This window comes from Trichechus manatus, unplaced genomic scaffold (assembly GCF_000243295.1).
Source record: "Trichechus manatus latirostris isolate Lorelei unplaced genomic scaffold, TriManLat1.0 scaffold00131, whole genome shotgun sequence".
NCBI classification, from domain to species: domain Eukaryota; kingdom Metazoa; phylum Chordata; class Mammalia; order Sirenia; family Trichechidae; genus Trichechus; species Trichechus manatus.
In genome coordinates this window covers 1,484,411-1,493,913 of record NW_004444067.1, presented here as the reverse complement: position 1 = coordinate 1,493,913, position 9,503 = coordinate 1,484,411, and the positions used below count along the sequence as shown (strand labels likewise).

Genomic DNA, 9,503 nt, shown 5'->3' with positions numbered 1-9,503 from the left:
GACACGGCGAGACACAGGGCCGCGCCTGACGACACGGCGAGACACAGGGCCGCGCCTGACGACACGGCGAGACACAGGGCCGTGCCTGACGACACAACGAGACACAGGGCCGCGCCTGACGACGCGGCGAGACACAGGGCCGTGCCTGACGACACAAGGAGACAGAGCCGCGCCTGACGACACAACGAGACACAGAGCCGTGCCTGACGACACGGCGAGACACAGGGCCGTGCCTGACGACACAAGGAGACACAGGGCCGTGCCTGACGACACAAGGAGACACAGGGCCGTGCCTGACGACACAAGGAGACACAGGGCCGTGCCTGACGACACGGCGAGACACAGGGCCGTGCCTGACGACACGGCGAGACACAGGGCCGTGCCTGACGACACGGCGAGACACAGAGCTTTTCCTAATGATCCAATGAGACACAGAGCTGCCTGGTGATACAATGAGACACAGAGCTTATTAGGTTGGCTTAGGTTGGGAGTCAGGGAAGACTACCTGGCAGAGATGGTGGCTGAGTTGAGCCTGAAATGTAAAGAGGAGTTTTCCCAGGTAAGCAGTGGGAGGAGGAAAGGAAGTAAGGAAAGAGGGATGCGTTCCAGGCAGAGAAAAGAACATGAAGTGGGCTGAGGCTGGGACACTGCATATTTAAAGAGCTCCCAAGCAAGGGGTTCTGATGCCTAGCCAGGTTCAGGAACCTGCCACGCATAAGAAGGGGCTTCTCGGAGCTTCACATAGAAGGTAGAGGAGGTTGATGGACAGACAGAACACTTTGGTGGCAGAAGGTGGGGAGGATCTGAGCGAGCCAATGCCAGAGACAAAGAAACCAGTTCAGGAGACAGTGCAGTAATTTAAGACACAGATGATGCAACGGTGGATAATATAAATGGAGACAAGAGACAGCATGTAAGACATAGTTAAAGAAGTGAAATTCAGCAGGGCTTACTGCTTACAACACTTCAGGACATTAGAGTTTTCTGGACTTACTTCCCTTTGAAAAAAGAATAAGTTACAAACATTTCAGCCTTTCAACTCATGATCCAGAAGATGTAATGCTTCTAGTTTCTCTGTAATAATTTATCAGATAAAAGTTTCATACTCATGGCCCCTGGATTCTCTATCAGCCCAGAACTAAAACAATTTCCAAGGCCAACTCTTCAGACAGGGATTGGACTGGACTGTGGGACAAAGTGATACTCGTGAGGAATGTGCCTCTTAGCTCAAGTAGATACAAGAGACTAAACGGGCAGCTTCTGTCCGGAGGTGAGATGGGAAGGCAGAGAGGGTTAGGAGCTGGTTGAATGGACATGGGAAATCAGGGGTGGAAAGGAGGAGTGTGCTGTCACAGTATGGGGAGAGCAATTAGAGTCACATAACAAGGTATGTACAGATTTTTGCATGGGAAAAAAGAAAATTCAAAAAGAAAAAAAAAAGTTTCATACTCAGCCATACAGAGAAGTGAAGTCCTGATACATGCTACAACACGGACGAACCTTGAAAACATCATACAGAGCGAAATAATCAATCACAAAAAGACAACTATTGTATAATTCCACTTCTATGTAATAGGCAAATGTACAGAGACCAAAGCTGATGAGTGGTTACCAGGCGTGGGAGGGAGAAGGAGCGGCGGAGTCATTGCTTAGGGGGCACTGAGTTTCTGTTAATGGTGGTGAAAGAATTTGGAAAAGGACAGCGGTGACGGCTGCCCAACATGATGAAAGTAATCAACGTCACTGAACTGCACATGTAAAATTTGTCGGACTGCCAAATGTTTTCTTATAGATATTTTTTACCACAATAACAAAAAATTTTTTTAAATTAATATATCAATTTGCTGAATTTTACTTTTGTCCTAGGATTCAGTACATGTTGGGAAACTATACAGCAATTGTTTGTTCAAGCTCTACATAACAGCTAACTTTAACGACACGATAGTTCAAATACTTAAAGAACAACTAATTACACAGTCTACACTGTAAGACAGTAGAACCCTAGTACGTCCATGGAATCAGGCAACAAAGGGACCCACGTAACAGAGCGTGTTACACGGGGAAGGGTTTGGCCCTCAGTACGATCAAACATCTGTGGTACGAGCAAGGCATTTCAGACTAGGGCTTTACTATGTGACATACAGACAGACGTTGGTGCATCCATCTCCATGTCTCCTATGTTGTTTGCTAACCACTTCAGACAACGTGTGCTAACAGGCTGTGCGGCCACCTACGCATCCCACATACCTGCCGTCTGCCCTTCCGTCCTTTTTCTTGTTCTGATCTGTCTGCCTGGCTGCAAAATTTTTCATACCTTCATGGGGTCAGAGTGGAGAGCTCATAATTACTAATATACAAAAATTCTCATTTTCTTCGTTTTTAGCTATTGGTAGAAAAGCATTTCAAAATATTACCTAAATATATTTGAGTATATTTTTAAAGGGGGAAAAAAAGCCATTGCTTTGAATGGTATTTAAAAAAAAAAAAAAAAAACCCAAACCTGTTGCCATCGATTCCGACTCAGAGAGACCCTATAGGACAGAGTAGAACTGCCCCATAGGGTTTCGAGGAGCGACTGGTGGATTTAAACTGCCGACCTTACTGGTTAGCAGCCGTAGCTGGCCATAGCTCTTAACCACTGTGCCACCAGGGCTCCGTTTGAATGGTACAGCCACCATTAATCCCATCAGCAGCTCCTCGGGACAAAAACCTGTCGACCTGTCCTGCAAAGATTACAGCCTAGGAAACCCTGTGGGGCAGTTCTGCTCTGTCGCACGGGGTTGCTGTCAGTCAGAATCATCTCAACAGCACCCAACAACAATGACGTTTTTTTAAGCATCCACTGAATTTTTTTTTTTTTTTTTTTTGGTCTATTTTGAACTCAAGGTAGGCATTAGAAAATTTATTTTTTTTGAAAAAAAAAATTTAAACCTTTAAATAGGTAATACACTTACATGGTTAAAAAAAATCAAAAGGATATTAAAACTGGTACTCGGTAGAAGTCCTCACTCTCAGCTCCTGCCTGCCCCCACATCACCCCCAACCAAGTAGCACATTGTAAGCTTTTCAGATATCCTTCCAGAATCTTTTTATGCGAATCTAAATATATGCTCTTATTTCTGCCTCCTTTGTAACAAAAGATAGCGTACTACATGCGCCCACATGCACTTGTTTTTTTCACTTAACAATATATCTTGGGGATCTTTCCATATAAGGACACGGTATTCTATTGGATGACAGTATCAGAACTTATTTAACCCACTGAAACTTCCAAAACCACAAGGAGGAACACAGTTGTGTTGCTGTGACAAGTAAAGGAAGTGACAGTAGGAGTCTGACAGTGAGGGTCCTGTGCTACTAAAGAGGAAAGTTTCTCTCTCCATCTCAGCTGACTGTAAAGGCAAGAGATGCTACAGTTTGCTGCAGAGGACGTGGAATGTGAGAAGTGGTGGCACTTATCGAAGCAATACCTCCACATCAGCACATTTACCTTGATGTTCTTTTGTTCTTAGAACACGGCCATTATGTGAAACGGGGGATTGTGCAAAACCATGTTTTCAAGTCCAAAGATATATACATGTGCCCAGTGATATTTGCTGTAGCACTAGGTGCCGTAGCAAAAGGCTGGAAATGACTTCCGCTCCATCAGTAAGAAGCTGGTTAAATACATGATGGTATGTCTGCACAACGCAATACTATGCAGCTGTTAGCACATCTAAACTGTAACTATGTAAAAGAAAAAAACAGTTCTGATAGGTTCGATAATGTGGATGAACCTCAAAAACATTACGTTAAGTGAAAGAAGCCAGACATACAAGACCACATATTATACACTCCTACTTCTGTGAAATGTTCAGAATAGGCAAATCCATAGAGACCAAATTTAGATTAGAGACTACCAGGGGCGGAGGGGAGGGAATGATGGGGAGTTGCTGCTTAAAGAGCACAGAGTTTCTGTCTGGGGGGAGTTGTTGCTTAAAGAGCACAGAACTTCTGTCTGGGGGGAGTTGTTGCTTAAAGAGCACAGAGTTTCTGTCTGGGGGGAGCTGTTGCTTAAAGAGCACAGAGTTTCTCTCTGGGGGGAGTTGCTGCTTAAAGAGCACAGAATTTCTGTCTGGGGGGAGTTGTTGCTTAAAGAGTACAGAGTATCTGTCTGGGGGGAGTTGTTGCTTAAAGAGTACAGAGTTTCTGTCTGGGGGGAGTTGTTGCTTAAAGAGTACAGAGTTTCTGTCTGGGGGGAGTTGTTGCTTAAAGAGTACAGAGTTTCTGTTTGGGGGGATGAAAAGCTTTGGAAACAAACAGTGGCAATGGTTTTACAACATTGAGAATATAAGTAATGCCACTGAGCTGTACGCTTCAAAATGATTAAGATGGCAAATTTTTGGTTACATATACTTTACCACAATAAAAAAAAAAGAGTGGAAAAAAACCCCTGCCAAGGTATAGAATAGTATAAATTGTGTGTTATGACCGCACTTTTTTAAACAAGAGGGAATACATGCTTCCATAGGCAGACGTTAGCAGGCTCCTCTGGAAGGTGAGCTGGAAATCTTAAACTTTCACTGAAAATCTGCTCTTTTTCTATAAATTCATGAGTCTTTCCACTCTGTTTTTTTTTAAGATTGAGTCACAGGAATCAATACATGGAAATAAGTGTGTTTACATTTTACCTTCTCCCCAAGGACTGAAGGCAGGTTACAAAGATGCAAGCAGTCAAACAAGACAAAATAAATCTTAATTAAGTAAAATAGTCCAACCTGAAAACTTTTAAAATAAGAAACTAACTCAAAGGTAAATTAGGTTTAAGAGAGCAAGATGGTCTCAGGCGCGAAGTCCAGCCTGCAGATCACATGCCCGAATGCTTAGAATCAAACAGCTAAATGTTTTACTTGGATGTTCCGATGGTCAAAGACTTTACTTGCCTGATGCATTATGGGCCAGAGAAGAGTTGGCATAAATTTCCACTTGAATGAGTAAATGTGCTGAACAGGATGCATTGTGAGATGCTGAAACTAGGAGAGTCTGCAGGAGACATGGAGACGCTAAGAAGGGATCCTTCTCATTAGAGGAACAGCGTTCCACATCCCTCTTCAACCTCACTGTCACTTCCGACATGTTCTGAAAAGGAAACAGTGCTATACTTTTAGAGTGACTCAGACAGCATCTATAATAATAAGAACCGAAAAATTAGAGGAACCAAAGCAGACAAAAGAAAAGCACAACAAAGGCACACATTTAGCCTTAGTTTGTTTTATAAACGGGGAATTAACGTACAAAAATGAAATAATTCTGTTCATTTCCACACTGTAATCCTATGATAAAGGAGCCCTGGTAGCTCAGTGGTTAAGCACTCGGCTGCTAACTGAAAGGTCGATGGTTCAAACCCACCAGCTGCTCCACGCAGAAAAGACCTGGGGATCTGCTCCCATAAAGATTACAAAATAATCCATTTCCCAGGGAGAAAGATGTACCAGTCTGTTTCCAGAAAGAATTTACAGCCTTGATAACCCTATGGGGCAGTTCCACTCTGTTCTAGAGGGCCACTATGAGTCGAAATCGACTTGACAGCAGTGGGCTTGGAATCTTATGGAAGCACACTGCCACATCTGTCCCCTGCAGAGCGACTGGTGAGTTTGAACTGCCGACTTTTTGTTAGCAGCCAGGCGCTTTAACCATTGCACCGCCAAGGCTCTTCCGTAAAGATTACAGCCCAGGAAATCCTATGACGCAGTTCTACTCTGTGTTATAGGGTTGCTATGAGTCTGATTGCACTCGACAGCACCCAACAACAAAGAAGTCTGGCTTCTAATCCTCAGTTTAACATAGAAGCAAGTAACTTTTGAATACTTACAGAAAGGTGAACACAGGTCTGATTAATTAACTCAGTTTGTCAAGCTCCATTCGAATTTATCATCTTACCAGCAGAAGATTAAATACGCAGAAAAGTCAATGAAGACTGTCCTCAATTTATCTCATTACAATGACTTTGGACAAGTCGGCTAAAATGTTCCTTCCTCAATGCACGAGTTGGTCTTTCTCATCCTTGTATCTCCAGAATTGATGCCTTGCACTTAGTAGGCACTCAGTAAACACTTATTAAATGGAAGGCATTTAATCTCTCCACACTTAAGGGTCCTTCAATGCAAGCACAGAGTTGGACAAAACCAGTGGTTATGAAACTCTTTGAGCCACAGACACATTTGATAATCTGACAGAAGCCGGGAGATACATGCATAATTTTACAATTTCAGAAGGCTCACAGACTCCTCAGAATTTATCTACACCCATTGCCATCGAGTTCATGCCAACTCACAGCAACCCTACAGGACAGAGTAGAACTGCCCCATAGGGTTTCCAAGGCTGTAATCTTTACAGAAGCAGATTGTCACATCTTTCTCACAGAGGGGCTGGTGGGTTCAAACCCCAGACCTTTTGGTTAGCAGCCAAGGGCTTAACCACTATGACACCAGGTTAGTGGTTTGAACCCAACCAGAAACACTATAGAAGAAAGGCCGGGAGAGCTGTAACTTGTCTAAGGACCCTAACTCTAGGTTAAGAAACTCTGGACTGGTTGTGCATCTAACAGATCCAACAGTCTACAATCTCACGACAGTTCTACCAGTAACCAGGTATGTTCCAGGCAATTCCAACTCATGGTGCCCCCATGTGTGTCTGAGTAGAACTACACTCCATAGGGTTTTCGATGGCTATTTTTTTGGAAGTAGATGGCCAAGCCTTTCTTCCCTGGAACCTCTGGGTAGCCTTAAACCTCCAACATTCCTGTTAGCAGCATGTTAACCATTTGCACCACCTAGGGGCTCCATACTAGCTCTAAACATTGAGAAAGCTATACCTTGCCAGGAAACCCTGGTGGCATAGAGGTTAAGAACTATGGCTGCTAACCAAAAGGTCAGTAGTTTGAATCCACCAGGCGCTCCTTGGAAACCTTATAGGGCAGTTCTTCTCCGTCTTCTAGGGTCACTATGAATTGGAATCCACTTGACAGAAATGGGTTTTTTTAAAAATACCTTGCCAAATGAAGAGATAAAGTACTGCAGAAACACCAAATGTGTACCTATCCAGATGCTACAGGAAAGTTCTACCTCTGGTCTTACCACACCAGGAGTCACAGTCAAAATCCAGTCTTCTGTCTCATTGCTGGGCACTGTGCAAGTCGGAACTGGCAATATTCCTAAGGGAGAGAAGCTGTGTGATCTTTGGGCAGGTGACAACCTCTCTGAACTTCAGTTTCTGCATTTGCCAAATAGGGCTAAAAGCAGATACTATTGTTCTCATTAGGAAAACGGAATGATACCTATGAAGCATACAGGGAGAGCTCAAAAAATGCTAGCTATTATTATTTCAAGCTTTCTTTTACCAAACCTACCGGGGGTCCTCTTTGGCATTCAGGAGCGGCCCCTTCCCCATCTCTACTTTGCAGGGGACAGAGGCAGGAAGCGCAAAGGATGCCACGTCGCCACGGCTCCTAGGGAAACCCGAATCTGGCCCACCCCCACCCTCACCACATGAAGGGATGGACTCTTAACCTGTCTCGTTCTGCAGCAGTGCCAGCGACACGGTCACATCCTCGGTGCGTCCAACTAGAGCTGCGCTGACTGCAGGGCCGGACATGCGGATGACAGGAGGGATGAAAACTAGACGGGAGGACGGACAGGGACGGATTAGTAGTTGAGGAGTCACTGCCTAAGCTGTACGTGGTGCCTTTTTTGGCGGCCATGTCTTCCAGGGGCTCCCCGAGGAGACCAAGTTTGGCCCTTTACCCCCCTCGTTCCTCCGCCCCCGCCCCTGCAGGTCCCTGCCGGCTCTACACACCCAGGTCCCCCCACAGCGGCTTCAGCATGCCCTGCAGAAGGAGCCCCAAGAGGACAGAGGCCGGCGGCGGAAGGCCCATGCCTTGGGCCTCGCGGGTGTCTCCCGCCAGAACCGCGGCCGCCTTAGAAAGCCTGACCGCCGGGGATGCGAAACCGCGGCGTCCGCTGTCCCGCCGCCGCCATCTTGTCAAGCGAATGCCCGGAGCTATGGCAACCGCCAATCGGCCGCCGGCTCGGCGGAGCCGCGCGCTGCGATTGGACCAAAGGCCAAATAGCCCAGCCCCCGCGCCTGCGCACTTCGAGCCCGCCCACGTGGCCTGCAAGCCCTTTTTGATGCTTAACTCTAAATGATTGTAGGACTGCAAGGAGAACGCATCCAGTTTTTTCTTTTCCCCGCCCTGGGGTTAATTCAGCCACGCTGCAAGAGGAAGCCTACAGGCACTGGCTCCTATACAAAGGGTAGGATTTGCTACTTGATAAACTCCACATTTACGGGGAATTTGCGGGAAACAGGTAGGTCGTGAGGCTGTAGCGCTGTAATTGTCCAGGGCTGCTGGATGGTTTTTATCATCATTCCCTCAGTGTTTTGAAGTTTTCTAAGAGCTTTTGAAGAGCCCTCAGCGCTCCGAAAGGTAGAGCTAATCAAAAACACAAAGTTTTGCCCCGTTACAGGGTAGATAACAAAAGCATCAAGATTCTGCCTTGAAAAAAATTGTCTTAGGACAATAGCCACGAAACATCTCTAGGGTTATTATAGTTCTGCGACCGAGAGTGCGGGCTTGGAGGTCATACTGCCTGGTCTGCGGTTGGGCTCCCCTCCACCCCCAACTAATATTCTCTAGCTGTTGAGTGACTTTGGGTTAGAATGGTGTATTTTCCAACTGAAAAAAAAATAGGTGGCAGTGCCAGGGACAAGCCTGGTGTGTTCAAGGAGCAGCAAGGCCAGTGGGACTGGAAGTGATGAAACAAGCAGCAGTAGGAGAGGAAGGTGGGGAGGGAGCCAAGGATGAGATCATGAAGGGTCTTAAGGCCAGGGTAATCCAAAGACCAAACTAGGTGCCACCATGGCAACCCCATGTGTGTCAGAGTAAAACTGTGCTCCATAAGGTTTTTAAGGGCTGATCTTTTGTAAGCAGATCACCAGGACTTTCTTCCAAGGCACCTTTCGTTATTGTTCTTGTTAGGTGCTGCTGAGTCAGTTCCGACTCACAGCAACCCTCTATGTACAACAGAACGAAACATTGCCTGGTCCTGTGCCATCCTCACAATTGTTGCTATGTTTGAGCCCATTATTGCAGCCACTGTGCACCAAACTGCCAATCTGTTGGTTAGTAGCTCAGTGCTTAACCATTTATGCCATCCAGGGACTCCAAGGTCAGGGTACAGGGTTCCCCTTTCTTCCTTTTGGTTGCAATAAGCTATTTACCCAGAAGGCACCAGTGGTGAAATTACTCTGGCTCTCCATGGCATCACATTCAAAAGGAAGTTATCAATAAGAAAAACAAAAAGATATTTTTAAATACAAGCATATTATTAAAAATCAACTATCAGAGAGATTTTTTTCTTAAAGTTCTTTTGTGGTCATTTCTATTAATGTAAAATTTGAATTCAACTATCAATGCAAAGTCTTGATTTTTAAATACAGTGCTTCTTATAAGGAGGCCTGGTGGC

The 9,503-nt window shown here is 45.5% G+C and overlaps 1 protein-coding gene across 1 annotated transcript in view; it reads right to left on the bottom strand.

The window, feature by feature from the left end:
* Nucleotides 1–7,648, bottom strand: part of TCTN2 (tectonic family member 2) — a 35,212-nt gene extending 27,564 nt beyond the window's left edge. The window contains exons 1-3 of the mRNA XM_023739263.1: nt 7,548–7,648; nt 7,116–7,192; nt 4,923–5,022 (exon numbers count right to left, since the gene is read on the bottom strand). Coding sequence (XP_023595031.1) covers nt 4,923–5,022; nt 7,116–7,192; nt 7,548–7,632 — 262 coding nt within the window. The 5' untranslated portion in view covers nt 7,633–7,648. The remainder of the gene's footprint in view (nt 1–4,922; nt 5,023–7,115; nt 7,193–7,547) is intronic.
* Nucleotides 7,649–9,503: the final 1,855 nt, after the last annotated feature.